Source organism: Montipora foliosa, chromosome 8 (genome assembly GCF_036669935.1).
Source record: "Montipora foliosa isolate CH-2021 chromosome 8, ASM3666993v2, whole genome shotgun sequence".
In the NCBI taxonomy this organism is placed as follows: domain Eukaryota; kingdom Metazoa; phylum Cnidaria; class Anthozoa; order Scleractinia; family Acroporidae; genus Montipora; species Montipora foliosa.
The window spans coordinates 29,076,076-29,085,521 of record NC_090876.1 but is presented as its reverse complement, the minus strand read 5'-3'; the positions used below and the strand labels follow the sequence as shown (position 1 = coordinate 29,085,521).

The 9,446-nt window shown below is 37.1% G+C and overlaps 1 protein-coding gene across 2 annotated transcripts in view; it reads left to right on the top strand.

The window, feature by feature from the left end:
• LOC138013360 (uncharacterized) overlaps positions 1-8,402 on the top strand; it is an 8,409-nt gene extending 7 nt beyond the window's left edge. The window contains exons 1-6 of one of the 2 annotated variants that reach the window (XM_068860409.1): positions 1-127; positions 1,049-1,096; positions 1,405-1,648; positions 2,860-3,084; positions 3,451-3,644; positions 4,141-8,402. The exon at positions 1-127 is cut by the window's left edge and continues 7 nt beyond it. In XM_068860409.1, coding sequence (XP_068716510.1) covers positions 3,624-3,644; positions 4,141-5,109 — 990 coding nt within the window. In that variant the 5' untranslated portion in view covers positions 1-127; positions 1,049-1,096; positions 1,405-1,648; positions 2,860-3,084; positions 3,451-3,623 and the 3' untranslated portion in view covers positions 5,110-8,402. Of the gene's footprint in view, positions 128-1,048; positions 1,097-1,404; positions 1,649-2,062; positions 2,508-2,859; positions 3,085-3,450; positions 3,645-4,140 lie in introns of those variants that run through there. The other variant, XM_068860410.1, reaches the window with a different exon arrangement.
• The last annotated feature ends 1,044 nt before the right edge of the window (positions 8,403-9,446 follow it).

The following is a 9,446-nucleotide window of genomic DNA, read 5'->3' as shown; positions in this document are numbered from 1 at the left end:
ATGACGGCACAACTCACGAAGGTAACAAAGTATTGGACTGGTTCGATGGTCGTTTGAGGGCTTCGAGGAAAATCCAACCAGCGTATACTTATATAAAGGGGGATGCCTTTCTTTGTTTGTTTTGAGGGTATGTTCAGAAAGTGAATTAAGGAAACTTGTTTGCGTAAAAATATGGAATGGAATAAATCTTACTAGTATGCAAATGTTTAGGTCAGTTATTTTAATTACCGGATATGTCACTCTTAAACCAAAAATCCTCCGTTTCATTTACCCAAAATTTGTATTGAATTTAATTGCAGCAGAAACATTGCTTATTCCGATGAATATCGTCTCGTTTGAGAAAGCGAAGCACCAGGATGATTTTTTGACAGTCGAATTTCGCACAAATTTGGCACTCTGTAATCAATCTAAAAAAGCTTAAGTTTTAAAATTTGGTCAAAAGTTCCAGTGTTGGTATATTTTACCGTTAACAGCGCTAAAGGGTGCATGAATTACTCTAGCTGTGCCATGTTGTTTTGATTTTCAAGTTACTCATTCGCTATTTCAAAAATAGCAATTCAAGCAAGTGACATTTTGGAGTCATTTTCACTCGCTCACAAGGCCCCATACCGAAAACGTCGCCGTCCAGGTAAAATAATTATCGAAACAAACTAAAACATATTTTTCTAAAAATGGTTTTGGTAGTCCTTTATTGTGACGCAGTTTTGCAATTTTCGATTTTTTTATCTTGGACAGTCTTAGGTGAAAATTGCTGAGAGGTGCTCTTAAATTGTAAGTTTCCTTTTTTCAAAAACAGAAAGTAAACATCACTGCATTACCGCATGTCAGCAGAGTATATGTTACTCAAAGAGTCGTACTTTATAGTTTCTTTCATACTATTTTAACAACAAAGCTTGGTAGTAAAGGAGGTAGTTTACACGTATGAGACAAAGCAGAGTGTTCTTTTTAGGTGTTAAATTTTTTTTTTTCTGTTCATGTCAGTCCCCCGAACAAAGGTAATAATAACTAGTCGAGTCTATAATGTCATTTCTTTCTCTTTTTTTTCTAGAACCTGGAAGACAAAGTAATAAGTGGTCGTCTGCAATGATAAGAGTTGGTAAGTTCTTTTTAAAGTGATTTTTATAATTATCTGCTTTTCCAGAAAGGTTGTTGAAACATGCAGCAAATTAAGGCATGAATTTACTGGTATAGAGTTGTTCATTTGGAGTTCATTGCCCTGTACAGTGGAGTGCAATAATCACAACAAAACCGACCAAACAAAAATTGCCTGTTTTGTAACACAGATAAGAATTAACTATTAGTCTATTTCTTGATTTACATGTATTTTATAAAATGCTTTTTATAAACTTTATTGTACTGTACATCAGTGATTTTGCTTAATTTTGCTTATTTCTTTTATTTAAGACCTCTTGCTATCTATGCCAGGAGTCCAGCTGCGTTTTGTGCTGTTTGAAGCCTAGGCATCCTGCAACAACCGTGCACCAAATATCTTCAACATATCATCAGGAAAAATGCTGATGGGCCTGGGGTCCATGAAGACTACATTGCTCATCAAAGGCAAGAATATGAAAACTTCACAAAAACATGGGTCGATGCAGGAAAGAAAAGACCAGTAGGTGTTGGTGTCCTGGTGTTTGACGAGACAAAGGTGAGGAAAAGCAACCAGAATAAAATCTTATAATAAGTATAAATAAATAAACAAATATATTAGCTTGGTGGGCTATTGGTTCACCTATTTCTGGGCCTTTTCCTTTTGTTCTTTCTTGTAATTATTTTAGTCTCTATTTTAAAAGAAAAATTTTATACAGTAAAAAAGGTTTGCACTCACTTGTAAAGGTCAGGTAAGTATAGTGTGGAAAATTAAAACTATATGAATTTCTGGTTTCCCAAATTGGCAAAAGTTAAAGCACAGGACAGAGCCACACCTAAGGGTTTGCGTTAGCGCAATCCTGTGGTCAATTTAACAACTACTTTAATTGGAAGCAATGTTGCAATTAAAGGTTGATTTTGTCTGAAAGCAAACTTTATTTGAAACACAGGTGCAGTCAAAGATTATTTGGAATTCCATGAATGAAACCATTAGAGGCTATGCAATGAGTCCAGAGGAACTACCTTGGCTACATGATGTGTATATGAATGTAGGAGAGGATTATGATCAACAGAAAACGTCATATATCCTTCAATTTTTGTGGAGAGATTTAACATCAAAGTTTGATGTTATCGGTCCTTATTTGACTTGTGCCAACTCATGGGACCACAAACGTCTTCTTGAATGTGTTATGAGGACTATCCAGGCCTTCTCGTTGTATGATTTCCATGTCCGTGTACTGGTGTGTGATGGAGCCTCATCAAATCTTGCCCTGATAAAACTCCTTTGCGGCTACAAACATGAGCAACTCCCCCTTGCAGCTGCTGATGACCCATTTTCTGTGTCAGCATCCTTTGACCATCCATATGAAGACAGCGAAGATAAGAGAGTGTTTGTTGTCATTTGCCCATCACACCAGGTTTATAACATTGAATAATATTAATATATTTTTTTCAATTGATTTATATTTTTGGTTGAATGAATAAGAGGCAATCATTAGTTTTGGAAAAGGCCCTCTGTCATTGAAATACCACAGGCTTATTTTCATGGCTTCCAGTCCCCCGTGTGAATCTCTCAAAGATTCTCTACTTAATCAAAGAGAGTAAATGTGTCACGCTACAGAGTGTATATAAATGTTTTTTATATTTGCACCACGAGTCATTGAATATAATATTTCCTACATGTAGTTTGATCAAAATAATGTAGTTTAATAAATTAAAAATGAGAAATAGTATAATTAATTTTAAGTCTATTATTTTTCAACTTTTCAGCTTAAGAACAACATTGCGGCATTGTACAGTTCTAGACCAAGTGGTTCAAAATCATTTCAAAAAGACGGCATTGATTTTGGTTGGCTGCCCATCAGTGATCAATATCAACGTGACCAGGACAGAGTTCAGCAAAACCTAGGAAGACGAGTGCCTGGGCTTAGGTATAGCTTTGTTCAACAAGATAGCTGGACCCATTTGAATGTACTTCCCGCAAAAATTATGCAAGTATGTATTTTGTCTACTTTTTTTGTTTTCATTCTCAATAATAAAGTTTAAATACAGTTTAAATACACTCAGCAAATGCTAGTTTAGCATGCTCATGTATCAAGTGATGAAAATCATTTTTTTCTTAATTTGAACAATATCAATATAATCAGGAGAGAAGGTTTTGCGAATTAATAAAGATGAAAATGCTTCTATCTTCGAAGAAATTCTCTCCACCTGAATGCTACAAGAAATGTATTGAGAACAGCCTGGATAATTTGTTTGTGGATATCAGGGGTGAAAGGGTATAAAAAGGTGTATGCATTCAACTTTGCATGCATTCTTTTCAAAGCTTGTGTCTGAGTATCTGTATTGCTATTCCTGCAGCAACGATACATGATCAGAGCCCTACAAGAACATGCAAGGCTGGTCCCACCCCCTGCTGATGCATCTGAGATTGAGATGACTGGCAACTACTTGGAGGCACATGACTGTTACTCCGAAATACCAACGTGTTCTGAAGAACATTGAGAAAGGCTTCGAGTTCTTTAAGGAGTGGCATGCATGTCATCAAAACACTGGTGAGGAAATCAGCTAACAAGTGTTAGTGTTCATTTGCTTAAGTTTTTTTAAATGAACACTAGTGAGCAGCACAAAAGCAATGCAAGGATATTGTTAACTTGATTTATTTTTCTGACTAGTTTAATTATTCATGAATTAGGGCTAGGAACCAAAGGAAGTTGAGAATCAACCTCTGGTGAAATCAAAATTATCACCTAAAATCAAATTTGACCTGTAACATATGCACTAAAAATTTATTCAAGCACACTTTTTTGCCTGCTGACATTATTATTATTATTATTATTATTATTATTATTATTACTATTATTATTTTAATTGACTTATTTGTTAAATGAAGTAATAGGCATGTAGAATAAAATACAAAATTAGGTAGCCAACCATGGCCAGGTAATAGTAAAAAAAGTAATATTTATGGTCTCTGGTGTGCAAAGGATTTCTTTGTCATTGAATTATAATTTACACAAGTAATAGATAAAATGTTGTTTTCATTTTCAGACATGGGACCTGTTAAGGCTGATGGTGTATGGCTTCCTGCAGTTCTGCAGGTGGTTTAATGCAGTATATCCAGACTATTTTGTCAGCCCTCTTCCAATAAATGGCAGCTCCATCGAGTCTATATTTAGTGCGCTTAAATTTGCTGCGGGTGGTAACGTTTCTGCCAGCAATTACGGATCATTCAGAGGAAGAGTCATTGGTGGAAGAGAAGTTATTGATTACCGCAATTCTGAGCGTGGTTACAGAGATGATGTAATCCTCGTATCAGGGTCACTCACGAGTACAATTAGTAATTCTGGATCAAGATCATCTTACTCAGTTCGTCTGGTTTATGATCCTTTTGGCATCAATGGTTTAAGGCAGTTTTCCCTTTCTGGTAACCTTAGCCAGTCAACCATTGGTGGCCGTCGAGGAAGTAATGCATGTACCCTTGTTGCTTCACTGTTGGGCTTTCAGTTTGTCAAACATGGTCTGCCAGAGTTAACTGCAAGTACCCTACCAAGTCAATGGTTTGAAGTACTGGTTTGGGCGATGTTTGAAGGAAATGCTCTGCATGATTTGCTGTTTGATGGAGAGGCTAGAAATCTTGACATTGAAGATGCTGTGGAGAGCTGTGGAGATGATCTTCATATTTCAAGTTATGAGCAAGCCATTGGGTTTGATTTGCGATCTGGAGATTTTTCACCCCTGGTCACCACTTTGCAAGAAAGGGTAAGCCGTCAACCGAAGCAATTTGCAATTCTGACCTGTAGCCTCCGCACTGTGGCAGTTTTAATTTGGGAGACAGAAGCCACTGCAATTGTAGATTCCCATTCGAATGGCCAGCGTGGAGCCATGGTAGGCTATGTACCCCATGGACAGAGCAGCTGTAGTGATATTGTAAAGTGGTATTCAGGGGTGATGCAAAATTTCATAAATGAAAATCTAGGCTTGTGCACTCTTACCTTTGTTTCTTATGATTGTACATAGGCTTTTTGGCATCAAAGTTAATCCAAATTCTTTTACAGTTTAGTGAATGGGGATAACAGTACATAAAATTTCACATATAAGAGTCTTTAAGTGTCATGTTGGTTGTGTAGAATAGGAGACATTTTTCTGTAAGCATTAATATTAAAATCCAGTCTAAGAGAAATTTAAAAGGCACACACATGTTTAAAAATAATCAGAGTAGCCAAAATTGTTTATTTATATGTAGATGTAGGTGCCTATGAACAGGACACACACACTGTTTTCTGTAAAATATTTTGGCAAGCAAATAAATATTGTCATTTGAACATTACACTCACTGTATCATAGGAAGTTGGCTTGACTACCATTATGTTATTGTCCAACAGGAACAACATATTTACGGTCTGTATTTTCTCAATTAACTGCCCCTGGTGTTTAATTCAAACTAGGCCTTGTGGACTGGCATTTTTTTTAATTTGCAGTTTATTTGGACTTATTGTTACTAAAGAATATTTGTTATACCTTTTTCTTGACAGCCGTGTATCTTGCCTTTATACTCGTCTGTCAGTTTATTAAACCACAAATAAATATCTTGGGGGGGGGGATATCTACAACTTCCACTCCAAGACCTGTCATTTATTCGGGACAAAGCGTTAATTGAGAAAATACAGTAACACATACCTGGTGTAACCCTTAACACCTACAACTGTATTTAGAAAAGTAACCAAAGTCACAAGACTAAGAAACTGAGATTGACTGACAAAGAGTAAATTTAATTTTTAAAAATACAGAGCAAGCTCACACCATCTTTCACTCAAAAATTAGCATGGGTTTCACTTTCATGTAGCAAACCACAACTATTGATAATCAACAATGATTGTTATGGTGCTTAAAATCTAGACTAGTGTAGAACTGTGTTCTGAATGGGATTTCTCAAGGGAAACCCCCACAAAATCAGTTGATCTTCTTGGCAGGAATTTGAGTTTAAAATTTTTGAAAATTGAGCCAAAGGGAAAACAACATTATTGCTTACACTTATCTTGAAGTTTGACTAAACCAAGCTTTAAATAATGTGGTTCTTGTTATCTATAAGAAAAAAGCTACTGGAATTTGTTTTCAACATTTGTTAATTTTGATACCATAACAGAATTAACTTTACACATCAGAAATTAAGCTTTTTCTGATTATGACATTTAAATAAGTCATCTACAGACTTAAAAGGGTGTATGGATTAAAGTAGTATTGATGTATCATTGTTCAGTGTAAATAAAACACTACAGTATGCAAGCCATTTATGACCTCCTTAGAGTTTCTTAACATTGGAAAAGATGAACTTATTGACATTTTTGGACTGTGATAGGACGTTACACTCACCGTTTCAAATTTGACAACCCTGCAAGCATTTACGTTTTTGCTGTACAAGTTGGCTTGTGAGAAGAAGCATTTTTCACAGGTATGCTACAGCTCATACAGCAACAATGGAGCCTCTGCTCGCTGTGTAAAATTTGACACAATTTTTCAATGTGGATCACACATGCAGATCAGGAGCATTACATAACTGAACTGATTAAAAAATATTTTTGTTTTGCCAGAGATACTAACCTCAGAAACTAAAAATAAAGAACATAAATGTTTTTTGGGGTTAGAAATTAGGAACAGCCTTACCCTTATATTAGATTGTTTTCTTTGGCCCTCAGAATTTCTCTAGCTTTCAAAATTCTGGTCTGTTTTTTCCTGACCTGTGTGATCACATACAATGTCTTAGAGTTGCATACTTCTTACATGAAAATTAATAGTGTCTACCTTTTTTTGGCAATGCTAAATGTCTTCAGGTTGTCTCTCAGGGACTAACCAGCTTCAACAACTTTACCTGATTTGGCCAAGACCCTCTCAAATTTTCCTCTGAAGAACCCCTTTGTTCTTGTATTACAGAGTTTGTGAAGCATATTACTGTATATCTTATTAATTACAGAAGAAGAAGAATTTTGAGTTAATGCCCCATATTTTCCTAGTGACCATTTGAAAGATTTTAACAATTGCTCATCCTTATACACATTAAAGTGAACTACCTCAAAAAATTGTTTTTGTGTTTGTTCAGTTTCCTCTCATTCACATATTCTCTAATGGTCAAATCAGCATCCCTCACAAAGTTAAGAAAATCCTTCTTCACAAAAGTCACATTACCCTCATCAAGCAGCTTCAGAGCCTAAGGAAGACTGTTTGTGTCAGATTCTTTAAGTTTCTCCAAAATATCCAGTTCAAGCTCCATGTCAATCCTGCATTGCAAAGTGAGCTTTCTCTTGCCTTTCTTTTCTGACAGGGTATCCTTTCTTAGTTTAATCATTTGACAAAGAGCTGCCCCTGACAATCTGTACAAAGTAACGTCATCCTCTGGTAGAATTTTCTGCTGAACATCCACAGGCTGCGAAAAATTGTACGATTCGGACTGGGCGAAGTTGTAAACAAGAGAGTGCACAATTCCTGTCACGGCCCGGATTGTAGCGGATGAATATTTACTGGACAATTCAGTAAACACTGGGGTACATTAACCTCTGAATTTTGTGATGAATCTTCCAAATAGCTTGTTAGAGTGTTCATCCAGCGCAATGTCAAATGAACTTTGCCGTCTTTCTTTACTTCCTCTGCAAGTGCAGATACATGTTTTATGTAAACAGAAAAGCCTAGCGAGCCTCGAGTATTTCTTTGATTAGCTTTCCATGGTTTTCCAAATGTTTCATGACTGGATGTTTAAAAAGCTGTTCCGATACAAAATTCCAGCCCATGGGACGTTTAGCCCCTAGTTTCATCAACGTTTCGTCTAGTTCCTTTTTTGTCCTCATCTTTCTTGCTTTTTTATTTTGATCTCCGCCGCATTTGCTTGATGCTTTTTAGTGTTTTTGTTTTCGTTTGAATTCCTGGTCGACGTTGCATCACTAGTACTGGGATTGACGTTAGGCTGCTTCGATTTTTTTGTGCGACGATTAATATTCCCTTCTCTCTGTTTGCTTTTTGCTTTAGGTTTCTTTCTTCCACCTTTACTTGGTGCTGAAGGTCCTGCACCGAATTCACTGTCGTCGCTGTGATCGTACGTAGCGCTTGATGAACTTGAAAGCTCACTTTCAGGATCGCTGTTTGCGCCGGACATCAATTCCTCCTCAAAGTCTGATATTTCATCAGGCGAATCATTCCACTCCAAGGAAATTAAGGAATCAACCTCACAATTTAGATTATCTGCATCATCTTTTAAGATAAAACCTTTCCCGTAGATAACAAAATTGCTCTCATCGATAAAACACACCTCCATGCCCGACGCCATTTTTCTCTTACATCGTTTCACCGAATAAAAGTTTGCGAACCTCTCGGAAAGCTAACTTCCGACTAATCCACAGGTCTAAAAATAACTTTAGTGAAATTCACATATCCCAAGGGCCAGAGTGGGCGTTTCCGTCTCTGTCCCATTATGGCTCTTGGCCATAGATATCACAGACAAATGCCTCTAACTGCATCAAAAGATCTTCAGACATCAACCAGTTTTCTCCAAGTTGCTGGAATGTGCGTTGGTATTCCTTTTTACTCAGTAACTTCTTCAGGGGTTTCACTTTCCCAATCCCTGCAAACGCACTCACTGCATCACAACCCGTAAATGCGTGCAAACTTAGTAGTGCTTTGCACGCATTTTGGCCAATAACGTGGGCTATTTTTCCAATGTCGGCATGCCGAGCGTTCAGTTGAGAAACACAACGCTTATAAATCAGTAAATCAATGGAAAATGAAAACGCAAGGCACAGGATTCTAACGTCTGTGTCTTCTGAGGATACAATGATTGACTTATATTGCTGCTCATTTGCTGCATGTTGCGCGTGCAGGAGAAGTCGTGTATCAGCCTCCTCTTTTTCAGATCTTAGCTCTTTTTCTTCCTCTATTCTTTCAGCAGTGATCTTGTAGCATTGGTTTCCACATGTTACGTGCAGCTCCTTGTCTTCCAGTCTCTTGCGACTCGGTGTTTTTTGCCAGTGCTCCAGGACAAACCTGAGAAGACTTCTTTTGTTGTCACCATTGCGTAAAAAAATCCTTGAATTGCTTGACCTTCTGGCCAGCGGCAAGGTTCTTGAAAGTTATTGCATCACCTTCACCTCTGAGTTGTCTCTCTGCTGATTTAATGGGAATGTCTCTGCCTCTCCCTCAAGCAACACTCTAGATAGAATCTTGTCTGCAATCTCACCAAATGTGAAATAATCTACCTACAGCTTTTGGACCAGAGCCATCCCATCTATTAGGTAAGCTGACGACCGTGTTACCTCTGTTTTTGGCTGTATGAATTTCTCTAATTCTTTGCCAAGTTGTGCCTTATTGGTCTT